The sequence below is a fragment of the Mus caroli genome, chromosome X, assembly GCF_900094665.2.
Source record: "Mus caroli chromosome X, CAROLI_EIJ_v1.1, whole genome shotgun sequence".
Lineage (NCBI taxonomy): Eukaryota > Metazoa > Chordata > Mammalia > Rodentia > Muridae > Mus > Mus caroli.
Genome location: NC_034589.1, coordinates 96,548,452 through 96,571,364, shown reverse-complemented (window position 1 = coordinate 96,571,364; position 22,913 = coordinate 96,548,452). Strand labels below are relative to the sequence as shown.

Below are 22,913 nucleotides of genomic sequence, written 5' to 3'. Positions count from 1 at the left end.
TATTCCTCCCATTTTTTGGAATGTGAAATAAACTAGTAAGTCCAAAGCCATTGAGTTCATAGTTAGCAGAGCCAGAGGAAGAATCCAAAGTTGAAGGTGATGAACCAGAGCTGTAGGAGCCACAGCCCAGTCAGACTCCATCCACAAAGCATTTCTCTGCCAGTAATAGATAACATTTTCAATTTTCAAGCTCAACTCCTAAGAAGCTAGCACAGGAGGGTTGAGCTGAGGGCTGGAGTGGGGAGAAGTGCCTTCCAGCTCACATTTGTTAACTTGGAAAGCTAAGTTGAGGCCTGCACCAGAAGGCTGTCCAAGACTGAACCTCCTCACATATTTCCTGGTCACTCTGGCAGAAGACATTTCACTGTGTGCTGGCCCCAAGGTAGTTACTAATCAAGTACATCCAGTGTTGAAGCAGGGATAATATAACCAGAAGCCTAAAGGGACGTCCCCCTGGGTCATGTGCAAACCCAGAGAGAAAGTTCAGGCCATTTCTGTGTCCTGCTCTGTGCTAAGAGAGCACCTTTGTGCCATGTGTTTCTGGCTCCTAAGAGCAGCACTCCTGGCTCAGTAGGGAAGAAATGCCAGTAAACAGTAAGACAGAGTGAACCTAGGAGCTGAGAGCCCTTGTGGGGGCCAAAAGGAGTGAAGAAGGAATTCTGCCTTTGGAGACTTCAAGGAGATTATATATTAGATCTAGGTCTTTAAAAATGAGTGGTAATGGTTTAAGTTGAGAAGGGAGGTCTAAGAATTCTTTGCAAAGGCGATGGCAAGCCAAAAGGCAGGAAGGTGGGACAAAGCATCGAAGAACCCAGGGTCCTTTTGTAGTTGTAGAGTAAAAATGTAGTCATTGTGTATCTCATGGCCTTAATAGTTTAAAGTCAGATTTCAAGGTAGACCCATATCTCCTGTTGACTGCTTGCTTGTCTTATGACCTTTGCTTCCCACCACACACCTTGCCTCTGTGACTGTCTGTTGTCCTTTTTGCAGTAAACTTAACTCCAAAAGCTGATCTATTCCATTTCATTGAGATGACCCTAAATTATGTGACATCACACTGGCCGGCTGAATGGCTTAGCTCTGTGCTAGTCCAGCTTCTGGAAGCAGCTAAAGGACTTGTCCCCCTTAGAGTCAAACCCGAGGAAGTTTAGCCTGCTATGGAAAACAAAGGAACAAAATCTCTGCAGCCCCTGGACTCTGTGTTAGGACTCTGGCTGCTGTGTCTGTTGACCAAATGCTTTATTTGTTTAGCTGCTAACTGTCATCTTCATTTGAGGGACGTTAAAACTCTGTTGGTTTGAGTGTGGCAAGGCAATGAATCATCCTTGTGTCGGCTCTTAAACTAGGGGACAAAACTAAATGTACCTTTGCTAATCAGTGGATGAGCAACGCTACAGAACCTTGAAGGGGCTGGACAGACAGAACCTGCGTTAAAGGCTTTTGTCTTGGAAGCCAAAGTCCTTCACTCTGTTAACCCCTAGAGCTTTTCTCTAGCTTTTCTCTTCCTTTGATCCTCAAAAACAACGCTTGAAGGATAATGGGGTAGGGATTCCTGTCCCCATTTTATCAGTGAAGAAACTAACCCTTGAAGGATTACACGATAGTGAGTAGCTCCCCTGTTGGAAACCAAGCTCTTGGTGACAGTGCTGAGGGGCTTTCCAGCAGTGGCTGGGTCACAGCCATGCTGACACCTTTATAGGATAGCCAGCCATATGAAGGCAACATCTGTGGACTGAATTCTACATGCTCTTCACAGGGAGCTCTTAAGTGGTACCTCCAGATGTTTGCCATCTTTGTCCCTTACCCAATGCAGCAAGGAGACAAAGAGGGATGAAGAGCAGCCTTGGCAAGCAAATCACCCTCCAAGACATGAGCCACTCACTCCCTTCTCACCAGCACGATCAAGTTCAACCTGTATAAATCTATTTTAGTGTATTTTAATTGCTTGTAAACTGAGTGTTTCCTGGATATGCCACTGACCATGAATAATTAGAGTCATTTCCATGACTGGGTTTTCGAAAGTGAATGGGCAGGCAGACAAAAAGGGCTGCTCAGAAGTGAGAGTCGCTTGTTACAGCCTGAGTGGGGGCATTTGTCCCAGCCTTCTCCAGTTTTGTTTTGTTTTTGTCATGATGTCACTAGAGCCGCCTGCTTTTCAGCTCTGCTGGCTGCCCTTTCAGTTTTTATGCAGCTCTCATGTTAAGTAATGCCAGCTGTTGACAACAGCCAGGCCCAACTGGCCACATGTCAGAGTCATTCATTCACCCAGCAAAACTGTATGGAGTACCTACTGGCCAAGCTGATACCAATGTCAGAAATGAGAAAAAAACAAAGATAGGGCCCAGCCCCCACAGCTGGGATGACACTGTTCAATAAAGGAAAGACACACATAAACAACTGTTGCACTCAATATGATAAGTATAGAACACTGGCCAGTTAACTGTGGGCTTATGGGAGGCACTTGGTCTATCTTAGGACCTGGAACCATGGAGCAGAGAGCCAACCTTCAGCAAGGGCTCAGGGGAGACAGTGGTGTTGATCAGATAAGAGTGGGAGAAATGCTACAGCCCAATGGGTCCACAGAGAGAGGGCCTCAGACCAGCCTTGGTATAAGATAAGGCTGGAAAAGTCTGTTTACTGGAACAGACTGAAAGCCTTTGTGTTTCTTGCTTTTGCATTGGGCTTGGCCTTGGAAAAATGGGGGAGCCTACAATAGTTTTTAAGCAAGAGGAATGACTTGGGCAGATCTGAATTTCTGACAGAAAACTCAAAGCTGGTGTGAAAATAAAGTTAGAGGCTAACTCCAAGTATATGACTTTATTTGGCTTCATCTTCCCTATGGCCTATAGGCCCTACCCCATTATCCTTCAAGCGTTGTTTCTGAGGATCAAAGGAAGAGACCTAGAGAAAAGCTCTAGGGGTTAACAGAGTGAAGGACTTTGGCTTCCAAGACGAAAGCCTCTAACGCAGGTTCTGTCTGTCCAGCCCCTTCAAGGTTCTGTAGTGTTGCTCATCCACTGATAAGAGCCCTTTGCTGGCACCCCTGTGGTGGCACTTCTTAGACCACAGCGACTGATCATTTCCAGAGCTGGCTCTCCATTCACTCATGAGGACAGGAACTGAGTCTCATTCATCTATTCCAGGCCATGTCTGGCACACAGACATGCTCAGGAATCATGTGTATCATCATGAATCGATAGGTCCTAGAAAGTGCAAGCCTAGTTTGTGCTGAAGTAATCTATCTGATGGATGTGTCAGTGAGAAATCCCATGATGATGGAGTATCTGGTCCATCCGCTGCTTTGCCCTCTCCCTACCACACCAGTCAATTTGTCAGCAGTCAGCACAAAAGGAAAATGTGCTATTTGGAGAAGAAAGTTACCCAGAGGTCTATACTGGTACTGATTTTGACCCAGTCTTCTGTCCTTCCCCTATAATGAATTTTTTGGAGACAGGATCTCATGATGTAACCTAGGCTGATGCTGAATCCATGATCCACTCACCATCTTCCTGCTGTAGCCTCCTGAGTCTGTGAATTAATGTTTGGTAACATGTTCACCTATCTCTCCATTGTCATCACTCTATTTCTTCTGCCTTTCTTACCTTCTCTTCCTTCTATTTAGACATTTCTCATCCTTTATGACAGCTCTATTGCTTCTCATCATCTTCTTGAAGCCTTACCTATTGTCCAGTCCATACCTTCACAATCCCCAATTCCCACTTCAGAATTCCCATCATCCTAGACAGTCAAGTACCCTTTGCCATTCCCTTAGTGGAGATATTCCTGCCCATGTCTATATTCCCTACTAGATAAGCCCTTCAAGGCCTAAGGCCTTCATCATTGTCTCCTAGCACCTAGCACACTGTACCCTGCCAAGAGATAAGCATTCAGTGCTTTTAGACTTTACAAAGTACCTCAAGAGAGAATGGAAGTCCTCGAAGTGCCCTGGGGCCTCGTTCTATCTTTTTGCACATAGTTAGATAGAAGAGATTTATTACTTGGTTTTCGAAAAAAAGTCATTGCTCATCAAACAATAGGAGGATCACAGTGAGGGATATCTTCTACAAAACCTACTGCCTCCAAACAAAGCACAAAGACACTCACCTGGTCAGGGTCATAAATTTAAATATTTACTAAGGGGCCTTATTGTATGGTGGGACTCACCCACGGTACTGAGGAAACAGAGAAAGGAGTACATTCTCTATGAAGGGAGTTAAACTGGATTAGGTCTACTTGGAACACATGAAGCTTTGAGGGCCAAGAATTCAAGTTTTCCAGATGGAAATGTTCCGCAGATGACTTGAAATGCAAGTCAGAGAAGGGGACAAATTTCATCCGGGTCCACACTTGCAGGGCCCCTGCAGACATTTAATCAAAATGGCAACAGAAAATGTGTGCTTTGGCAGAGAGAAAGAGAGGCTGAAGATGTGACAGGGGACTGTACTTCAGACACAGATGAAGTGGGAGGGTCTACCCTAAGGATTGGGGAAGCAATGGTAGATGGTGATGAGGAGGATATAAGGGGGAGGAGAGCTTGGCATGTGATGATATAGGATCAAATATGATGAATGGTAACTGAGAAGCAAACATTATATTGGACAATTGGGAGGTCACTGTTGGTCCTTGATCTCTCTGTGTACCCTACTGGCACAGGAACTAGGGCCCATGCTCATGCTAGGAAAGCACTTTCCCACTGAGCTCCACTCCCAGTCCTTTTAAACTTGATTTTGAGATAGGATCACACTAAGTTGCCCAGGCTGACCTGGACCTCATTCTGTAGCCCAGGAAGATCTTGAACCTGCCGTCCTCTTGCCTTAGCATCCTGTGATTACAAGCTTTCTCTACCAGGCCTGGCTAACTTTTAGTCTCCTAATACAGTAATAGCAAATGAAGATAGAACACAGCTGACTTAAGCTCTGCCCTCCCCACTACCCAGTACCCTCCGTATACTGGAAGTTGAGTATGGCACATTTTCTACACCCAGCCTCAGAAACTTCTTTAACAGCAGTCACTGCCAATGAAATGAGAGCAATCACTAAACTGAAGTTTCGTAGGGTGTTGGGAGGAAGCAAAACTGTGATGTGCTGAAGTGTCTGAGCAAGAATGGATCAAGGAGGTGAGGACAGCATGTCAGGTAGCTTAGGGATATAGAAAGGGTAAATGCTTAGTAGATCCACCAAGGTAATGGTTACTTCTCCCCCAGCAGAATATGTTTCCGAAGTCATCTTAATATTTGTCTAGCAAACAAGCCAGATAAAACAATACCCCTGTGTAATCCCATCTTTTATCACCATCCTTGGCCAAAGGAAAGCTGAATGTTTAAAAAAAAAAAAAAACTTGATGTGTAGGCCTGTTTCCAAAATATTCATTTCATCAACAGAGCCATATGGTGTAACCAAAGTTGGCCCGGCATGTGTTTATGAAGGAGGAATTCTCTCTAATAGTGGAAACTTGAGTATCGGTAGTGATGTAGAGAAGGTATTGCTCTTGGCCAGGGCTCTTCCACTAAAACCACACCCTGAAGGAAAATTTGGGTTTTCAGGGAAAAACCTAGAGAGGTGGAAAGCCCTACCTTTGTCTTTCCTGCCTCTTCCCGAGGTCCTGAGCAACTACTCTAGGCCAGGCACTGTCCATGCTTTATGTGAATTAACTCATTTTCTGTTACCTCATCCTCCTTTCCTCCCACCACTTCCAGCTCCTCATCCCTGTCCATTTTTCTTTTTCCACTTGATCCTTCTCTTGATCTCTGCTGCTCTCTGATTTCAGAGTTCATGAAGACAGGCTAAGTTCTAAACTCACCCACTTTGATGAGAACAGACATCTGTACAGAAATGGATTTTACTCGCTGTCCATTATATCCAGAATCCTATTTCTTTGTATAGTTGATAAGGCCTAAGAAGAAGGAAGAGTATCTAGCATTAAATAATGATGTTTGTTAAACATTTACTATAAGACAGGTACTATTCACAAGTACATCCTGTGAGTTTATATTTTTGCAGCAACCCTATAAACTAGGTTCTGTTATTTTTCCCACTTTACAAACAAGAAAGCCAAGAGATTAATAGCAAAGATTTTCCTAAGGTCACACAGCTAGTAAAGGGCATAATTGCGATTAAAGGCTCATCACACATGACTCCAGAAGTCCTTGTCTTTAGCTAATTCATGACTTAGTGAAAAACCCACTGGGTTCAAATGCACAGCTGTGATGATTTTAATAGTATTATCATTAAGCTATTGGACAAGCCACCTAACTGGTCCCATGATGTACACACTGAACCAATATATTTATTATATTTTACAGTTATTCCTGTTTCTCCTATTATATTGTTCTCTACATTTTTATCCTGAGAACTGCCACCATACCTGATTCTTTTTGTTTTGTTCATCCCACTTTTCTAGGGGTTCTAGAATGATACTTAGCACCCAACAGAATGCATGCTCATGTGTATATGTAGTGCTATGCATTGGCTATTTCAGGAACCTCACTGAATAGGTTAATTAGGTAAACAGGCTATAGATATATGCACAAGTCACTTCTAAGTTCATTGGCTAATGAAATAAGACTTGTTAATATTGGGCACATTCTCTGATTAAATGTATTTGGTGCTCTAGTAAGATGACATTTCTGGATTTACCTTGCCATTTTGCTTACTAGACTTTTTCAATAGCAAATGTTTTAAAAATTATAATAAAAAAGAAAAATTACTTTAAACCATCAGAATAAGGGCTGGAGTTCAGCTCCGGGTAGAAGGCATAATTTGCATGTGCATGGTCCTGGGTTCTATCCTTGGCAGCATATGAAAAAAATACCAAATAATAAAACTATTTCCATAACTTATTCATTCGTTCATTCGAAGACCCAGTTCTTGGTATAGTTATAGTCTTGGGTATGGGCCTCCCCATTAAGCAGTTCACACATACTGGCTTTACCTAACAATTAAGGTGAGGAGTACAGGTACATAGAGTTGAGACAGTTGCCAGGTTGCCATTCTAGCAACTAACAATGTGCCTTTTCTTCCACCCTCTTGTCCACCTAACATCTCTACAGTAGCATATATCATCCTGACCTCTGGGCCGTGCTCTGGATAGTCCTACCTTCCATCCTCTGCCTGCCAGCAATTGCCTTTGATGTTGTTCCCTGCTGGTTCAATCCACCAACTAATGGAGTTATTATTTTTGTTTGTTTGTGTTGTAAAGCCATGGCAATAAAATTTACTCCCAATAATACCACTGCAATTTTATGTCCTTTAAATGTACCATCAATGACATATGTAATAACCGACTTTCCTGTAAACAGAAATGTTTTTCTGAGAAAAGAGAGGGCTTTTTCGTTTCCATCATGGTTGGACCTAGGTTCTTTGATGGAATAATTGGAGATACAGGAAAGTTTGAGATGCATCATGTGAGAGGATGTTAGGGTTCAAAGTGCTGGTATTATGTTATTCTGGTTATGATGAGTTCTGCTCACAAGGTGATGTAGGACAAGAAGTGCTCTTCCTGGCCAGGGCCCAGGTTACAGTCAGAGACACAATGTTCCCAAATAGCCACAGAGAAAAGCTTCAGGTCTGTAAGAAAGATTGGCACTAACCTTGGACTTGTCCTGGTGGAATTAAATGTAATTTTTAGAAAAGGGAGGAATTTGAGTTAACAATGAGAAGTTTGAGAGTCACTTAGAGTATTCCAGGAAGAGAGCTGGACAGAAGCAGTACCATTATCTCCTCAGCTGGCTGAGAGATGGGGAGGCAGCTCTGTCCCCAGGGATGAGCTGGAAGCATGAGAAGCTATAGCCCTTTAAGTATCTTCTTTATTGCTTCTCATCTGAGATGACAAGAGGCTTCTGTTCACTGTCCCCCCCCCCTCTCTTTCTGCTGGCTCTTTTGCCCTACTGTTCACTGCAATTCTTATCCCCCAAATATCCTTCCAAGTATCACCCTTCTTCCAGTGGTGTACCTTGGTCCTCTGTCTTGGCTTCACTCACACACACTACTATCACATCTCCAGCCACCTATGAAACATCATGATGCAGATGCCCTTTTGTCATGTCAAATCCAACTAACAGCAAGCCCATCTTCCATTGGTCAGTCTCACACCACGCAATTTACCTCACTAAATCCATTCCTATCAGCTGCACTGAGATCCTCCAACTCATCCTGACTCAGAATCCACGAACTCCCTTCTTCCACAGCCAATGACAAACTGCCAAATCCTGTTGAGTTTCCCCTTAGGGTATCCTTTCTACTCCATCCTACAACAAGTATGGTTCAAGTCCTCACTGCTTTTCCCTGAATTCCATTGTGTTAGCCTCCACATTTATTACTAGCCTTTCTGTGCTTGAGTCTGCCCCAATACCTACCATGGAGAGTCTGTCTCCTCAACCTGAAGCCAAGGCTCTCCTTTTCCAGTTCTGGCTACCTCATTAGCCCTTGGGTGGTCTCCACATATATCTTGATTCCATTTAACCCCTACCACATATAACTCTCCACTGCCTGTCTGCCATCACCCCCCCCCCCATCCTTCAAGATCCTAGTTCTCCCACTGGATGTGAACCACTATGGAATCTCAATCACACTTTATCTTATTCATGCATCAAATATGAATTGAGCACCTGTTTTCCAGGCCTTGTGCTAAGAACCATGGGTAATATAAAGATGCATAAAGCAGTACTTTCCTTCTGTGACTCTTTCTTGGGCTGTTCTTGCCTCCATGTCATAGGTTCCTTCCCCAGTGCCTGTAAATATACTCAAGATGCACCCATTTTAAATACTCCCCACAGCCCCATACCAGATGAAACTCCTTTAAAATAAGGTACTGTCATCTGAATTCTCCTCTCTACTCTCTCCTGTCTAAATCCTTGCCCTTCTCTGAGCAAGTCTCTGTCCATATCCTCCTTCCTGTGGGTACAAGAGAGAGACAGTTTAGACCTCGTCTCATTTAAAGTCTCTAGAAGGGTCTGGAAAGATGGTTCATCAGTTAAGAGCTCTGCTCTTGCAGAGGACCCAGGTTCAATTTCCAGCATCCACATGGCAGCTCACAACCATCAGTAACTCCAGTGTTCCAGGGGATCCAGTGCCCTCATCTGGCCTCCAAGAGCACTAGGCACACATGTGGTGCACAGACACACATGCAGGCAAAACACACATGCACATAAAGTCAAAGTGAAATCTTTAAACTCTCTGAGAGATTTCAACTTAGTTGCCAGAACTGCTTCCGCTTCCACTGACCAGCCCAGAAGTGTTCTGGCTCGCCATGATTTCTTCCCGCGACTCTCCTCTCCCCTCTGATGCAGGCCCTCTACCCTGCTGACCAAGGCAGTCTATCTGTTTCCTTAACTTTGTTGTCATTGGTAATGCCCAAATCTATAACACATGTGCCGTGAGAGGCCCAGCCTCCCTTTCCACTGAGCCTTCTTGCACATAGACCATTGTCACTAGGATCCTGACTCTGTGTGCTCCCCTCAAACCTCCACACCTTCTTCTGAGTCCACAGGCTGCATCCTCTCACTGTTCCTCCTGCAAGGCCAGATATCTTTACTCTCTCCCTTATTCCCCAGATCCAAGTTACTGCTCCATCCTGTTGATACTATCTTTGCAGGTTTTCCTTTGCCATTACTCCCACAAGTGTCCCTGTCCCAGTTTGATGAGCAACCCTCAGGGCTGTAGCACCAGCTTCCTGGCAGGTGACCGAACTCACATTCATTCCTCAAATTCCAACAGACTCCACATGGGAGCCAGTGAGCCCTCTCTTATACACAGATAACCCATTCACTTCCTGTATCTCCTCCAAGCTTCCACTCATTATCCCACAAGTATTTATTTACCACCTATGAAGTACAAGTATTGTTTTCAGAAATGGCAACATGGCAGAGAACAAAACTGTGTTCTGCCTTTATGGGCAAAAAGGTAAAGGCATGGTTTGGCAGGGCTTGCCACAAGGTTCTTGCTTTCCCCCACAGTCTCCTTACCTACAGCTAATTATCCCTCTTGCTTCAGGCACCTTGCCTTAGCCTGGGCTCTGCTAGGAATGCCTTTTCCCCACCTCCATCCTCCCTTGGCCAGACCCCCCTCTGGTGTACCTTACAGAGGTGACCTCTAGGATAACATAGTTTTAGAGTTTAGCTTTGTGCCTAATGCATGCTTCAGATCCCCACCTTAAAATGGAAACAGTGATACACACCATATAGGTTGGTTGTGAGAATTAAGTTCAATCCATTAAAAAATGCTTGGATACTTTACATACATGACAACTAATAAGCCGGTAATAAACATTAGCTGTCGCTGCTTTGATTTTAGCACTGTTTGTTACCTTTATAACGTTCCTGTGCAGCTCATCTCACTGTTCCGCAGTTATCTGGGCTATTAAGCATACCTTATTGTCTTTGTACCCTTGTGACTAGTCTAGGCCAGCACATAGTAGGGAGTTACTAAGTGTTGAGGGAAAGATAGAAAAATCCGCTGATTTAGGTCTCTGCCTGGGTTTCCCGTGACCAGGCAGGATGATGGAGAAATAACAACAACCTCAAAGACTTCCCTGCTATCTTTCTGACCAGGTATCCAATTGTGTGCTGGGTTCATTGTGTGCACAAGAGCTGCAAAGGATTGAGCAAGAATGGAGAATTAAGTTGGGCTGAACTGAACTGGAGACAAACTATTTACATTCCTTTATTCATTGACTCGTGGGGTCAAGACTCGGACCCTGCAATGACTACCCCAAAGCAGCCATTACCTTCAACCCCAGCCCTTTGCCCCACTCCATACCTTCCATTTGCCCTGCCCCACACTACCTTGTTCCCCTAAAAAAAAAAAAATGTTTCAACTGAAGCCCAGGAAGCAAAAGGAGTGCTGCAGAGAAAGGGGAAGGGGTGGAGAGGGGTTAGCACCTCCCTTCTTCCTTTGCTGAGATCAAAGCCAGTATGTTCCCTTGAAGGCCGGCTAGCCCCTTTCATCTCCTGCCCCACCTGCCTGGATGGGACTGCAGTGTGCCCATTTCCTTTCCTCCTGGAGCTGGAGGGCAGTTCCAGGGTGGGGCCATGGGCTATTTCTAGTGCTAGCAAAATCCCTCCACCTCAACATCTTCTTTGCATACCATTAACCATGATCATGATTCCTCTCTACCTCAATGATCAGGTCTCAAGACCTTCAGACCAGAAACTATGAGAAAAGTCAATTTCTCCACTGGCCCTAAGCTAACCAACCCAATGGCTAAAGCAAGTGGGGAGACCAGAAGGCTTGGTCTGGAAGAAGGAACAGGCTCTTCTTTCCCCATCTCAGGCCTGAGCACTCACCCAGTATTCCTCATAGTATAGTGGGGACAGGGTTAAGCAAGGGTCTCTTGCTCCCCCCACCCCCAGGAGAGAATTCACATTTATCAGAATCCCACCATATCCCAAGCTCCAAGTTAGGTTCTTTGATAGATATTCTCTCCTGACCACCCAAACAGGTCAGCATTTCTCATGCCTGGGGTGGAAATGGTGAAACCAAGATTAACAAGCTTACCTCAGGCACACAGCTAAATACAGGCGCCAAATTCCAGCTGCCCCTGAGCCCCACACTACCTCCAAAGCCCAGGTTTGTGGGCTTTTTGTGCTGAGGTGACTCTGAATTACTCCACACAATTAACCAGACACCTAGCTAAACCTTTAGCAAATTAACTTCATTCAGAGTATATTTAAGTATAACTGTGACTGCTTGAGTTTGACTCTATGGGCCATGCAAAGAGAACATGACAGAGTTTATGGTCTAGCAGAGTGGATCTAACAAGTGCCAACCTATAACACAAGAACAGAGGCTTTAAATCCAGTCTGTGCATTCAGTTGTCCTCATCCAAGCAAATCCTCCAAGACTGGGAGCAGCCAGCTGCTGTGCATAACTGGCTTCCAATACAGGGACTTTTCTTAAACATCTGAGTGCCACTCTCCCCACCTCACCCCCAGGACCCGAGGAGAAGAGTATTTGATTGGCAAAGGTGAGGAGACACTTAGGTACCCAGGCTCAGCTGTTACCTGTAGTAAGTCTGCTTCAGCAAAGAATGGCTCACTGATGACTTTGCCCAATGTGTGGCTCAGTTAAAGCCAGGTGCAAATGAAGCCAGGATAAGAGGCTTAATCCCAGCAGAGCCGCTCAGTCATGTGGCAGGCAGTTCTGGCCCCAACTGACCATGTGGTTAGCAGCCGTGTGCTTTTTGTCAAAGGGGACTAAAGTAGGAAAGTGTAGGTAATCACATAGTAGGCGCTCAAGTGAGAACATGCTGTCCCAAACCCTTGGCTCCAGACAAGCTTCGTAGAGTACACCTTGCTGACCAAGAAGGACCCACCCACGGTGTCAGCTCTGCACGTGGAGACAGCAGTCACTCCTTTTATATCTCGGCTAGGCACCCTGCCTCCGATTTTTATAGTACTCTAATTCCAAGGGTGTGGGTCTCCCCCAAAGAGCTACTTTGATGCAGCTGCCTGTGCTTGGTGGCTCTAAGCATGTCTTTCCATTCCTATGAGATGAATACGTCAATTGACACATCTCAGGAGAAGAGGCCACCACACCTGTTTGAAACCTTCTCTTCTACAACTTGAACTGAAGGCCCCTCCTCAGCTAAAAATAAATGCTTCTCAACTTTCTTCAGCCATGATGGGGAGGGGGATAGTTTCTAGATGTGTCCCCCCGCCAGGGAACCTTGCTTTCCTGCTTCATATAGGGATTTGGTAAAGATAATATTTACTCAAGGTAGCTTCCATTTCTAAAATTTGGAGTGCTAAGAATCACAAAATGATATCTCTGGCAATGACTAAGTACCCTTCCCTTTCTAGGTCAGTTCACATACATGGCATGAGAAACATTGGCATGATCTTGGATAATTAAATGTGTAGGATTTTCCTTTATGGTACACAAAAGCTATCTCCCCATGAAATTAATCTCATGGGTTCCACAAAAACCCTGTTAGAACCTCTAGAAACTGTTCTACAACATCTCCCATGGTTCCAGATGTACATCCAGACTCCTAATAAGGATACTGTAAGTGACAGTGGCAATAACTTAGGGTTCTTTGAGTGGCATCAGAGACACGGCATAGCAAGATCCTTGTTTTCATGTGTGCAATAGTGTTTGTGGTTTGGCTTTATTTTGTGTTGGGGGAATTTGGATTCCCTGGTTTACTTACCACCTAACAATGTCACTATTGAAACACATCACATTAAAGACCATATGCTTTCTCTCCAGAGAGTACACACAAATACTATTTCTGTTTAAAAAAAGAAACTAAACAGAAATTGTAGATTTGCATATTTCTCATTCAAAGACTGATCCCATTTGAATGATTCCTTTGTCACAGAATGCTTTTCCCCAAGTGGGCCCTAACAGGAGCAAAATTAGATATCATGACTTACAAAAGGTCACGAGGAGTCATCTAGTGAACTAGAAATAGAATCCACAAGCCTTTCTTTTGAGTCCTCGAATTTAAAAACAGAAACTTTACTATAGAGAAAGAAAAACTGAAGTAGCCTTGGTAGACTTACTTGCCATTCCTGGAGCAGGGATTCCAAAGCAACCAAAGTGAATGGACTGTGAGGCCAAGAGATGAATCAAGCACAGGGACTGCTGTCCAGTGGGGAGACAAGAGAAGGATCTATCCAGTGCTTATGCTCACCGAGAGGACCCTCAAGAGACGCTAATGCATCTTTACACCCTCCATGCAACTGGCACTGTGACCTGCATGTGACTTAGAAGCAAGCACTCCCTATCTGAATGGTGGCCATAAGATAAGCACCAGCACAAGGCTGTGGAGGTTGGCAGAGAACGAAGGACAGCTTTGTGATGGAGGTGACATTTGAGCTGTGCCTGGAAGATGGAGAGGTTTTCCCCACAGGCAGCATGGATTGGGGGGGTGCAAGAAAGCAATGAGTTCTAAGAAAGAACAACGTGTGGAGAGAACACAGTGAGCCAGCATGCTAGGGCACAGGAAGTAGGAAGAACTATGGCCCAAGCAGAGGGACCCTTGACAGCAAGCTCCCAAATTTCACAGTGGCTGTTACTGAAGGGTTAAACAAGTGCACATAGTGATGCCACCAGGGTAGAGTTTTCTTGCCACTTCATGCCACTCTGCCCTTTGAGGCTGCCCTGGCTGAGTCAGGAATAGTGCACTTCTTTTGATTGCCCTGTTTCTATGTGGTTTGGTTTGGAGGTTTTATGTGGTTTTGTTTGTTTTTTGGCCTTTCCCTTTTCCTTACAGTTTTTCACAGCATATGGTCCTGATTATGTGCTGGAAATCACGCCAAGCTGCCGGCCAGACCGCAATGAGCCCCACCGAATCCAGCAAATCCTCAACTACATCAAAGGTGAGCACCACCCTCCAGTCCTGCCCTCCTTATTCCACCCAGTGTGTGGTGGCCTGCCGCTGGGGGCTTCCTCAAATACCATTTGTCTTTTGGCAGCTAATCATTCCATTGACTTGGAAAGGAAGCCTCTTTTTGGCCTGACATCTCATAGCCGGAATTCTACACAAGCCACTCACTCTGGTTGAGATTGTCACTTGGCTGGCTAATGTCACCTTCAGAAGAACAAAAGGTTCAGCTTTAAGGCACTTCCAAGGGAAAATGAGTTATAAAATATTCTGAGAGCCTTTTTCTTTGAAAATGCCAACAGTAAAACCATCTTTAAGGGTTAGGGTATATGTCTCAGTGGTAGAGCATTTGCCTACCACTCCATCTCCAATGCTGTGAAAAAGCAAAACAGAAAAACTCCTCTTTAAATCAAGGGAAGTTCAAGGGAATTTAGACCTGAGGTGTTATACTATATGGAAGGAATTCCTCCCCCAAACACTCTTGCAGCATGGTCTAAGAGAGGGCCTTGCAAGTCTATGGAGGTCTTGTGAGCAATCAAGGAGTTTAATGCAGCCTTGCTCTTAGAACCCAAGAGTACAGCTACTGCCCTCTACCCCTCCCCCCAATTTATTTTGTCCCCAGGATAGAGAGAAATGGTAGTTATGGCTATATAGTCCACTAGATTCTTGGGAGGGTCTTTGCTCTTAGCTTTCCATTAGAATCCCCTCCCAACCTCTCAGCTGCTTCTCCCCCACCCCCTTTAAAAAGACTTACCTATCATTTAAGTGTTTAAAGCAATCATTTTCCTGGTGTGCATGCGTGCGTGCGTGCGTGCGTGCGTATGTGCGTGTGTGCATGTGTGCATACACTTGGATCCTATTTGCAGAGTTAAGAGGCCAAACATATCATATTGCCTGCCCCAAAGAGCGAAATTCTCTTGTTTATTCATAAAATGACACAGACAGTGCCAATACCCACTTTTGACTCCTTCCCTGGAGTGCAGTCCTGTGTGAAAAGAGGCCTGCTCAAAGCTGGGCTCATCTAAGGGGATATGCAGTGTTCTGAGGGTCTTTGCTGAAAGCTATGCTCAGTAGCAGAGTGAGCTCAATGACAACAGCAGAGCCCTTGGTAAGGACCGCGCTTCTGGGGCTCTTTTGACCTGAGAAGATTTTCTATGCTAATAAGTCTCAGACCTCACAGTTTACCGTCACAGCTCATTGCCTTGTAAGGTCCTGCAACCCAAAGCTTCTTCTGCCCCTAAAGTTTCAAATCACCTTCCTCTGATCTCCTGGTAGCTCCCCACTCTACAAGTCCTCACTTTCTAACAAGTCTTCCTCCCATCTCAAATCTTGAAGACCTTCATAATCCCTCTGTTGCTGACTCTTCTTGCTGTGCTACAATCTGGACAAACACTGGAGATTTGCACCCTTCCCCCTGACTTCCCTCCGCTCCTCTCAGCTCCAGAACACAGTCCCTATTTTCCTTGAGATTGTTTCTAAACCAGTTTCACTGGTTCACGCTTATCACTCCTTCTCCTTCCTTGCCATTTTCCCTCCCAGGCTCTAAATTCTGGTGGCGCCCAAAGCACTAAAACCAGACAGCAGACACATACCTCTGCAGTACCTGCTCATACCTCAAGTGTGCACATGAATGGATGCCCTTGCCTCTGCACACATTCCCAGGCTCATCACTCCAGACAGTGGCGCCATTGGCTCTTGGGGAAATGAAATGGCAAAGAGAAGCTGTGAGGGAGGTGATGCAGTGAGATGAGCTAGCAGGGAAACCTACGGGAGGAGCAAGTGAGGGGGGATTCAAGGTAAAAGGCAGTGCTGAAGTTAAAACAAAAGGAGGGCACAGCCGTCAAACTTCTTTGAAGTGTATTAGCAGATAGAGGTACTATTTGGATAGTAACACAATGAATTTCAGCAGGTAGAAAACAAACTGAGCCAGGAACTGGATTCTCAAAAGAGACTTCATGCAAAGCAAAATGAGATGTGGCTTAACAGCATTTCGTCTAAAAGAGAATTAGAGACGGGTAGTTGACATGGAGTTCAGTGTGAGTCACTGGGTCAAGGTGGCCTCCAGAGATGCTAATGCAGTATCGACCTCACTTTAAAAGGGCTCTAGACAAATAGGAACATGTTGCAGGAGGTCAGCCAGTCTGGGGAAAGCACTGGAGCCCAAGCTCCAAGAGGTCTGCTTAGAAGAGCTGGGGCTTTCTGGAGAAGGAAAAACTCAGGCGAGGAGTTGGGGGGGGGTGGACAAGCACCCTGCCTCATTTCTCTGGGAGGCTGTCAGAGAGCAGCAGGACAGGGTTTGTGTATGGCTTTAGGGCACAGGGGTGGACTCACAGATGGGTGTCATAAAAGAACTGATTTTCATTCACTGGGAGGAATTTATAACAGTTACAGCTATCTGAAGTGAAACAGGGTGCCCAGAAGAGAATGGGGACTGTCACTAGAGACAAGGTGAGGAGTAGAAGGTCACTTGACTCCTGCCTGGGGAGAGGATTCCTTCCAACCCTGAGATTCCAGACATTTATGCACAGCAGGGAGAACGCATGGGGAGAAGGAGCTGGTGAGAGCTTAGGTCGGCTGATGAGTCACTGTGTTGGGTGGGGACGGCCTGCTGAGGGAAAGAAAGAACTGATATGGAGACAAAGGGAAGCGAAGTCAATAAGAATAGGTGACAAGGATCCAGGAGGGTGGGTGGCAAGGACAGAGAGTAAGAGAGTAGGAGAAATGTTCCGATTTTCCATTAACTGTCTCTTTTACAGAGTCTTTGTGCCCCTAGCCAAGCAAATTAACAAAGCACCTGAGTCCAGAACTGAAAAAGAAGCCTCAGCTCAGCCTAGAAGAATTGAGGGTAGAAAGAAGCTCAAAATGGCCAAGCTAACCTGCTATACTGATACTGTGCCCCTCAGCCTAGTGACGCAGGCTGCCATCAGATAGTGTGTTGCCATGACAATGGTCAGTGTGGAGGTATCTGTATTCTGAAAGATGTCCTTAACCAGTCTTTAAGACTGTCATTTGTTCTTGTATATAAAAACCTCCATGACGCTGGCTTCTCCACACTGTGCGTCCCCATACCATCAAAACCTAGAGCAGGGCGTAGGGGGTCACAGGTTGTTTAGGGAAGGTGGGGGGCATGGAGAGGAGAGATGGACTCAACCCCTGTGTGGGGGGGGGAGCTTATCCCCACTATGTCTATCCAGTTGAATTTGTTCAGCCGTGGGGTTTTGGAGTTTTGTTTCTATTTTAGGTTTTGGTTTTTGCTGTTGTTGTTTGTTTGTTTCTGTTTTCCCACTAAATCCCTTAGAAACATAAATAATGAAATTTTAGCCTACTGGAAATGAAACCCCAGAAGATTTGTCTTATAGAGATGCATGTACATGCACCAGGACAACTAAATGCAGAGGCAAATTGCACCGAACCCATCTTTTCTGCCCATCAGTCGTTTTTTTTTTTTTTTTAAAGACAAAATGTAAAACACAGAGAGTCAGGCGGAGAGATGTTCAATTCCCAGCACCCACATGTCAGTGCACAGCTGTAACTCCTGTTCCAGAGGATCTAATGTCCTCACACAGACATACATACAGAGGCAAAACACCCATGCACATAAAAGAGAAAACAAAAACAAAACAAAAACACCACAGAGACTTAACTAAAGCTACTCACTTTAGACATAGAAAAGGTCTGTTTTCTTTTTCACAAACTGTCCTTCTTGTCCCAGTGAGCTACCCTAAGTGTACACTTCATTGCCCCCAAGAAAGTCCACATTTCAGAGTGCATGACTGAACACAGCTCATGACTATGAATGTGAAGTCATCCTTGCCCCATCTCCACATGCTTGGAGTTATTTGTCTTCCCTCTGGTTAACATACTCCAGAGGAATTAGCTCAGAGTGAACCTTCCAGACTTGGAACAGTGCTGATGTGATCAATCCCCAGAGAGGCCCAGCTAGCTCTGCATAGGGAACCCGGGTGGAGGTAGGAGGAGGTTTGCTGCTCTCCAGTACCTGTGGCATTTAAAGCAAGTAGGGGCCACCTGGGGCTCCCAGCTTCCTGTTTCAGCCAGGCCTAACCCTCTGAAAAGAGAGGAGGGTGCACTATGCAGTTGTGAATATGTGCTGGAATTAACACTGGAGATTTCAGTACATGCTTAAGGGTTCTCAGAACTATACTTCAAACTTGTCTTGGGATCCCGAAAGAAGTCCATGGTGGATCAAGAGAACAGGAGAAAGAATGGGAGAGGAAGAGGGTGCAAGAGGGAAGGAGGAGGCCCTAGGGGCTACAGCTGCCTTTCCAGTCCTTGCTGAGTAAAGCTGACAGTGTAGCAGCCTGTACAGGGAAGGCTAAGGAAGGATCTATAGACTGATGTGATCATGGGCAGAGAAAGTACAGGTGAAAAAAGAAAAATAGCTACTATGTTTCTTCTAGCTGAAGAAACTAAGGCTCAGAGAGAATAAGTGACTTAACCAAGGTCCTCTTCCTTCATTTAGCAAGTGCTTACTAACCACTTTCAGTGTGATTCACAGTGTGCTGTGAGGGGTAGCGCAGCCATTTGAGCCCAGTGATGTGTCAGTGGGAACTTTACAGTCAGGCTCTTTGGCCTTTTTGATTCCCTGCCTCTCCTTGGTAGCAAGCATTGCCTGTCAAATCTACTCACCTTTTCTGTGTGCTTTATCCAACGGCCCCACCCCCAGTAAGCCCCTCTTACCCCCTCACTGCACACTCTGCTCCTTCCATGTCGCTGATCCAAAGCACCAAATCCCTGGAAACAAGAGGAAAATGGCCATGAGCTACTCCTAAAGTTCTGGCCCCTAAGCCATGCCTTTGAGTGCTCCATCAGCTCCCACCTAACTGAAATCTGGACCTTTGAACTCCTCCGTTCTGAGCTAAGAGGAGGACAGGGTAACAAGGGGTAGCTCCTGCCACCTCCAGTGTGCTATGGCCACCAGCTCCAGCCTGCTGTTTACAGTTCCACAACCCCATGCTGAGACCCTTTGCACATCTGCTGCTAATATTCTTGAGAGAACTATTGTGTGGGGGATGGGGAAAGAAGCATCCACTCCACCCCAACTGCAGCCTGGAGTCTGAAGGTACTATGGGTTGGCAGTGGGGCTCAGACTTCAAGGGCTGCTGGAGCCCTAAGCTTAAAGCAGTTCTGTTGAAGAGACACTCCCCAAAGAATTGAGGCTTAACCCCCCTACACACACACCCTCTTACTGAGAAGCATTTGAAAAGGGGTTAGAAAGCAGGGTTGACCCCAAGGACAAACCGACCATTTGCTTTCCGGTTTCTTGGAAGGACTTTGGAGCAGGACTGTGGTGGAAATCCCAAACCAGTTTGCTTGGCTTTAAGTAAAGCTCTCTGTGCTGTCTCTCCCTTATCTCCCCTTCCTGCTCTCTGCCCTCTCCGCATCCCTCCCCCATCCCCCAGCAGACTCCAGGAGCCGGCCATGGGCTTGCACTTTCCCACTGATCAGACTAGTAGCTTTGCTTCACTAAAAGCAGAAGGAATGAAAAGGTTTATTGTGGTTACTGTTGCCAATGAGTTACAAAAGTGGCATGCTTCAAGTTTTACAAATTCTAAAAAAAAAAAAAAAAAAAAAAAAAATTGGGGGCTATTACCCAAAAGTTATAATAAATTAGCAGCTTAAATTTAATATACCATGAGGTGAAGGCCATTGACAGATCACTTATGAAAACCAGAATGTTCTACTAAAACCATGAGGTAAAAACGAACTGCAAGTATACCACACACTCACTGTCTCATATATATCCTTATGCGGTAGGAGACTGGTAACTACAAGCACAGTCCACTATACTTACAGCCACATAAAGCCAAGTAGTGAACTGCAGATTTGAATCCAGGCCTGGTAGCTAGCCTCCACATGGTAGCACTGTCTTGCCTGTGCCTACTAGTTATCTCTCACCTGTTTTTACCTCATCATTCTTTGTAATCCATTCCTACTCTTCATAGGCTCCCAAAAATGTATTCTGAATCAGTTACATTTTAAGAGGTATGGTCCTGTCTTCTCGTTAAATATCAACTCAATCAAGTTGCTTTTGAACCTCCGATGTGTTTGGTGTCAGGAGCACTAAGTGGCTGAAAACATGACCTCTGCCTCGAGGGACTAATTGAAGTTAGCCTCCATGGATGGCTGGGGATATCACAGGGGGCTGACACTGCATAGAAGCAGCTGAGGGTAAAGCTTGAGGGAGATTACTTTCTGATGGCTGGAGGATCTGAATGGAACAGAGGACAGATGTGACGGTCAGCAAGGGACTCTCAGAAGCATGAGGACAAAGCTGGCTGACTGGACTGGAAAAAAAAAAAAACAACCTGGAAGCCACTCTAGGTTCTACAATGAGAAATGACATGATAGAGTGATGATTGGGATGGATTGTGACAGTGTGGGCCTGGATGAGTCTACACTAGAGCTGAGAAATAGTGTGTAAAGAGTGTCACCAGGCCTTGGGGATAGGTCATTTATAGAGAATCAAGGATAAGGGAAGAAGGAAGGTCAGTCTGGAGTTTCCTAGGTGGGCACAAAGCAGGGCTGGGAGGCTACCAGTGGAGGAGGCCTAGCTTTCCACACCCATGCTTAAAATAACTTATTCTGTTCATATCATATTCTGTTTTGATATACTAAATTTGAGGCATAATGCTAATTCCATCTAGCATTTTTATATGAAAAAATTGTTGCAGCCAACTACAAAGAAGATTTTTGGAAAGACTTGAGTGAGACAAGTATTATATATTAAGTAAAAAAAAAAAACACAAAATGGTTTAATGCCATCGACTCTCAATTTTATAAATGCATATATGTGTCACTATGTGGCTGCGCACAGGAAAACATTCAAAAGAAATGATAGCAGTAGGTTATCTTCAATGACAATAGTTGTTTGAGGCAGTGTTTCACTGTGTAGCCCAGGTCGACCTCAAACTCATGATCCTCCTGCCTCAGCCTCTCCAGTGCTAGGATTGCAGGCAAGTGTCACTATATTCATCTGTCTTCAATGATACTTTGCCAGTTGTCATCTAGATTAAAATTATGAGTAATTTTTCTTTCCTCTTTTTTATACTTTTTAAAGTTTCTAGCATGAATATCTATTGCTTCACAGTCAGAAAAAAAAAAAACTAATGTATTTTTTTGTTTAAAAAAAAAAGACAGTAAGAACCAGTGATCTAGCTCAATAGTAGAGCAGTTATAGAGCCTATCCTTAGTTTTAGATCTTATTTGACAATTATACATTATAAAATATGGCCACCAGACCTACAGACCATTTCAAAAATGGATTTGTGGTGAGTATTTTAGAAGTTTCAGGTGCTGTTTCTTCTAGGTACCTTAGGAATTCTAGGGTATTCCATTTATCTTGAAATTTAGATGATGCTTTGTTGAAAATGTAAACCCTCTTTTGTCCTGCAAAAGGGCAGAAAATCCAGATGTTCCCTTTTCCAAATGCCCATCCATTCTAAGGTAACTCTTTCAGTCTCTCTAGGTTTTGTCTTCTGCTCCACTGATCTATAAACCCGTTTCTTCATGGTCATTAGTACCATGGCTATATAATAAATCCTATCAAAATCAAAATCATTTTAGGTAAAGGCTGGAGTTGCGGTATACTTCTGCAATCCTAGCACTCATGAGGCAGAGACAGGAGTATTGACAATACAGTGCCAGCATGTGCTACCCTGTCTCAAAAAAGAAGTTAGGACTGTTCAAATGTTTCAGTAGGTTAAGATTCTTGCCACTAAGCCTGATGACCTGAGTTCAATCCCTGTGACCCATGTGGTCACGTGGTACAAAGGGAGGACCGATTCCTCAAGTAATTCTCTGGCCTACATGCACACAAACATACATATGAATACGCATTCTAGATACATACATTTAAAACAAAATTAAACTAAACTGGTTCTTTGTCTTTCCATATGAACTTTAGAATAGTCTTTGTCTAGTAGAATAAATTTTGATGTAATTTAGAAAGGACTTATGTTAAGCCTATACTTCTTTTGGATATAATTGATAACCTTACTATGCTGAATCTTCCAGCCTATAAATATGGCAATATTCAACTTTTAAATTTAAATACTATTAATGTTGATGTTGTTGTTGCTAATTTTACTACGGCTTTATGTGTGCTAGAGCAACCACTATACCCCTGAGCTACATCTTCAGCCATTTTCACTTTTATTTTGAGACAGAATCTTGCTAGGTTGTTCAAGCAGGCAGGTCTCGAGCTTCAATCCCCCTGCCTCAGTCTCCCACATATCCGGGATTACAGGCCTGAGCTACCATACACAGCTAGATTTTTAGTTTCTTCATTAACATTTTTAACATATAATAAAAGTATCAATCTATGAAGATAAAACAATCCAAAAAATGTGTATGCCTCACACATCAGTGTCTTGAAATACATGAAGAAAGGTAAATAGGAGATCTATCATTAAGGCTGGGAAGATAGCCTAGCAACCGAGTGGCCTTTTCTTTTCTGAAATGTGGGTTGAACCAAAAAAAGAAAATCCAGCCGGGTGTGGTGGTGCATGCCTTTAATCCCAGCACTTGGGAGGCAGAGGCAGGTGGATTTCTGAGTTCGAGGCCAGCCT

General features: G+C 44.6%; 1 protein-coding gene and 1 long non-coding RNA gene across 2 annotated transcripts in view; one reads left to right on the top strand and one right to left on the bottom strand.

Moving 5' to 3' along the window:
• Positions 1–19,648, bottom strand: part of LOC110286601 — a 91,851-nt gene extending 72,203 nt beyond the window's left edge. Inside the window, exons 1-2 of the long non-coding RNA XR_002377152.2 lie at positions 19,589–19,648; positions 19,024–19,077 (exon numbers count right to left, since the gene is read on the bottom strand). This is a non-coding gene — a long non-coding RNA (uncharacterized LOC110286601). The remainder of the gene's footprint in view (positions 1–19,023; positions 19,078–19,588) is intronic.
• Positions 1–22,913, top strand: part of Hdac8 (histone deacetylase 8) — a 249,831-nt gene that overhangs the window by 209,886 nt on the left and 17,032 nt on the right. The window contains exon 10 of the mRNA XM_021153064.2: positions 14,215–14,320. Within this exon, the coding sequence (XP_021008723.1) occupies positions 14,215–14,320 (106 nt within the window). The remainder of the gene's footprint in view (positions 1–14,214; positions 14,321–22,913) is intronic.